The 4,151-nt window shown below is 37.7% G+C and overlaps 1 protein-coding gene across 1 annotated transcript; it reads right to left on the reverse strand.

Annotated features, from left to right (window-relative positions):
- Positions 1-1,775: 1,775 nt before the first annotated feature.
- LOC135080445 (52 kDa repressor of the inhibitor of the protein kinase-like) lies at positions 1,776-3,918 on the reverse strand. Its single transcript, XM_063975081.1, has 2 exons — positions 3,711-3,918; positions 1,776-3,092 (listed from the first exon to the last, which is right to left on the reverse strand). Exons 1-2 carry the CDS (start codon positions 3,851-3,853, stop codon positions 2,447-2,449), a joined length of 789 nt encoding a protein of 262 aa, XP_063831151.1. The 5' UTR covers positions 3,854-3,918; the 3' UTR covers positions 1,776-2,446.
- Between the last annotated feature and the right edge of the window lie 233 nt (positions 3,919-4,151).

The following is a 4,151-nucleotide window of genomic DNA, read 5'->3' on the forward strand; positions in this document are numbered from 1 at the left end:
CAGTCAATGCCAGTAACTAAATAGCCTCATTTGAGCGTTTGGAGGGCGGGCCTTACCCTCCACTATACTGAGCTGTGTCATTTTAGACTTCATTGCAACACGCATAAAGTTAAAAGTAGGAAATCTTGTTATAGGTAAATGAATTGCAATGTACGAATGCACTTCTTAAAGCATTTTGTGTATCTAAATACAAACAAGGAGCACTATGCAGTGGCATATTACTATCTTCGGTGCCTTATACTATGTTTGTTGCATAACAGAACAAACGAACTTACGGTATTATTAATCACAAGGCTGGGTTGCACCATCTTACTTTGACTTTAACAAGCATAAAAAATCTGTCAAACTCCATACAAAATACGCCAGTTATCGTTAAAGTTACGGTCAAAGTTCGGTGGTGCAACTCAGCCTAAGTATTTTTTTATATTTTTGCTTCTATAAAAAGCTTTGTTAGAACTTTCTTACACAGAACATAGAAAATAAACCTCTTTTTATGCTCTGTGCATTCTTACATTGCTGTCACTAAGTACCTAAAGGGGGAAGGTCAAGCAAAGTAAATCAATCTGATGTCCCTGACCTAATGATCCTGAGGTTAAATGAAAATTGAACTTTCTTCTCACGGTTAGATTAAGAGCAGATTTGCCAAAGACTCGCACTCTGAAAGCGTTACTGCGACCTCGAACCAAATAGGTCTATTGTATGAATTTGTATGAGTAGATTATTGTTTTAAAATGAGCTTTAAACGAGAATAATTGCAGGATCTACTGAAACGATTCATTTGTACAATATTTGATTCGATTTAATCACTCCGGTACTAAACTACTTTCCATGTAAGAAAATGCTTCTTTTCTGGCAATAAAACATTTATTGATATTGGCAACAAAATGGCATTTCCCAAATTACCTACGTCACCAGCAGCGCGCGTTTTCCTAGAAATGTTACTCAAAACTATGCAAAATTCATGCAAAAACCGTACATAACAAGTGTCAATAATATTAGGTGCTTACTTACCTACTTACTTATTGCTGCTGTCACACATCTTTCGATCCGAGTTCCACGTTTTATAAGTCGATCGATGGAGATGGAGTCTGCTTACTGTATCAATTATAGTACCTACATAATAGGTAGTACCTACCTATTCTGCAAGTGAGCCATTCAACTGAAACCTTTTGTGCGGCGAAAAAGGAACAAAACTCCATTTTATTCGCCTTAATAATAGCCTTCGCTCAAACAATAACAGCCTTTCAAACTCGTGCAAACCTAAATTAAGGGCCTCAATCACAGCCTCAATGAATTGTGACTCGTTTTAAAATCTAAAGATTTCGGTTTAAGAATGTAGAATTGTAATTTTAATCACAGTATCGGTACCTACACAGTACAGCACTGTCAGACAGATTAAAAATTATGGACTACCAAACTAATCACAATAACGTCTATCAAACAGTTAACTAATATGGATTACCTGGCTACAAGCTAGCATTTATATGTAAAAGGATCTTTCTGAAAACTGAAGTCAAGCTTAGGCAAGTAGGTATCAATTTATGATATCTACTCTTAAACCGCTGCCTTCTTGCATGCGAAATTGGAATTTATCGTGTGACACACGAGCGTTCACATTAGGTACACGGCGGCAAGAGCACAGGCTATTATTTATTTTACTCGCATTCTATGACGCAGGGGATCCCTTTGTTAATATTCTGAACAGCAGAAGTCTTTAATCTTTCCATTCTTAGAAATTAATCTTATTTTAACTTTGGAAATAAAACAAAATTAAATTTAATGAATATCGTTTTATTATAAATAGTAACTTACAGACTAATTGAATGTTTGAGATATAAAAAGGACAGTAATTAATAGGTACTAACTTAGACCTTAGTACCTATTACTACTAAATATGTACTAAGTACAATAAAAAATCACATTTATGGTCTTTTCCAAAAAACGCCACGTAGAAACTACATAGGTAGGTACCTACTACTCGATTACGATAATAGAAGTTTTTTCCTACCGGAACCTGACATTATTATATCTTATTTGACATAATAAGCGGAAGATTGGACGTGGATACACAAGATTTAGGTACAAGCTGTAAAAATAACACGTTCCGTAGGTAGTATGCAGTCAAACTGTCCTATTGTACCTACTGAGTGAGGTTTGGCCTCAGATCATAGAATGATCTGAGGGTTTGGCCGTCGGTTGCACGCGCTTCGACGCGCGGAACGCGCAAATTGTAGTCTAAGAGACTACACGGCAGGTTATTTATTTTAAGAAAAAATTGTACAGATTATAGTAGAACTAATTAGAAATTTCAGCGCCTTTGTGCTGATTCGTATCGGGGGTGAAATTAATCAGATAATAATCAGACTAGTTATTAATTGGTGTAATTTTGTCTGAAGTTTCATTTAAATCTGTTTGCATTGATATTGATGTAGTAGTTGGTATAGTTTCAGATGACATTGCTGGTTTGTTTTTTCAACTCATTTAATAAATCTTCTATATCTGGTTCGCAAATCTCAATTTTTATATCAGCGTCGTATTCTTCATCTGTATTTGGTTCGTCAATGTCACTTTCTTTTAGGTTTATACTTGGTTCGGCAATCTCACATTTTATTTCTTTTTCGCCTATATTTGGCTCGGCAATATTACGCTTTGTTTCTTTTTCGCCTATATTTGGCTCGGCAATATCACGTTTTGTTTCGTTTTCGTCTATATTTGGTTTGTCACTCTCATCTTCATCTGTTTCGTATAGCACTATGTGCTCTTCTGCTCGGATTTCTGTTTGTGTTTGAGCATGACTGTAACTGGCTACCGACATATTATTAACTGTCTTTATGACTGTGGATGAAAGGTCCTTGGATGTCTTTAGTCGAGCTCGTTTTGAACCACAAGCCTCTGGTTGAGTATCGGTGCGATTCTTATAAGGTAAAGATTTTACGGGGACTGCGTCTTGTGTAATTCGCTTAGAAATTGTAGTTACAATTGCAGATTCCTCAAAATGTTCAGAGCATACAAAGTAATTTCTAAACTTCCTTTTTGACTTTTTTTCATCAAGTAAATCTTCTCTGTCGATTGCTGCTAGCCATTCTCGACGTCTGAAATAAAACAACACCAGCTTACAATCCGATCATGGTTTGTTTACATTTTAAGTAAGTACTAATATAAAATTACGATATTGTACATTATTTCTAGGCCTGTATCAAAAGACATCCATTTAAATGTTGATAAGAATGAACAAACGTTCCGATTATGTAGGGCTATGTCTGCGTCTAAACTACCGATCGGCCCAGCAGCGTGAAACATGTCGGAGTTTATACTTTATCATCTACTTTATACATGTACTGCAACTCATAAACAAACTATTTAAGTAATAACATAATTTATCGTGTGAACAAAGTTTTATAAATCGTAAGTAGCAGCCCTGACGTCTCTAAACAACCACACCACGCGGCCTCGATACGTCACCAAACAACTTTGTTGTCGAGCGCATTTAGCAGCGCAGCGGTCGCCGACGCGCGAGACGAAGGCCGACGCGGACTGACGCGGTAGGCTAGGCTCTTAGACTAGTGAGCCTTGGTGCGAAGATTTTGTAGGGGAATGGTGATATTTCCTTCACGGTACCTAGTACGATTAAGAAATCTGTTACTATAGCTCTTAGACTGTAATAACCATGTAACTAGCAGTAGTAACATTTTATAAACAAAATTACTTACCTTTCAGGATCGTCCGGTATTTTGAAGAATGACATTGAATAATCCTTGTTTTTCCTTTTAGCTACACACCCGTTGACACAGCAGTATCTTTTGAACGGATTAGTAGGTTTATTAGACGCCATAGTAGGATTATCAGACGGCATAATTCGCGGCCAAAACACAGAAAAGATGGTTATTGTGACGCGGCACGGCTGACGTGCGCCCCGAGCGGCGGCCTACTGGGGGGGGCCTCGCCTACCCGAGAGGCGCGCGGCCGATGCCGCGGGGGCGCTCCCCTCGCGGACGGAACTGTATTGTATTTATAGATTACGGAAAGTTTGTTTACCTTAGAATAATGTAGGTAATTCATATTTTTGCGAAATGCGTCATCTACGCAAACTACTAGTTTGTAGTAGTACAGAGTGATCGGTGAGTCTTATTAATGCAGGCCACAAGAGTCTC

Source organism: Ostrinia nubilalis, chromosome 18, assembly GCF_963855985.1.
Source record: "Ostrinia nubilalis chromosome 18, ilOstNubi1.1, whole genome shotgun sequence".
In the NCBI taxonomy this organism is placed as follows: domain Eukaryota; kingdom Metazoa; phylum Arthropoda; class Insecta; order Lepidoptera; family Crambidae; genus Ostrinia; species Ostrinia nubilalis.

Coding starts and splice junctions, on each gene's coding strand:
- LOC135080445 (XM_063975081.1), bottom strand. CDS start 3,853: ATGCCGTCTGATAATCCTACTATGGCGTCTAATAAACCTACTAATCCG. Junction 3,093..3,710: donor ATACCGGACGATCCTGAAAG/GTAAGTAATTTT, acceptor GTTTTATTTCAG/ACGTCGAGAATGGCTAGCAG.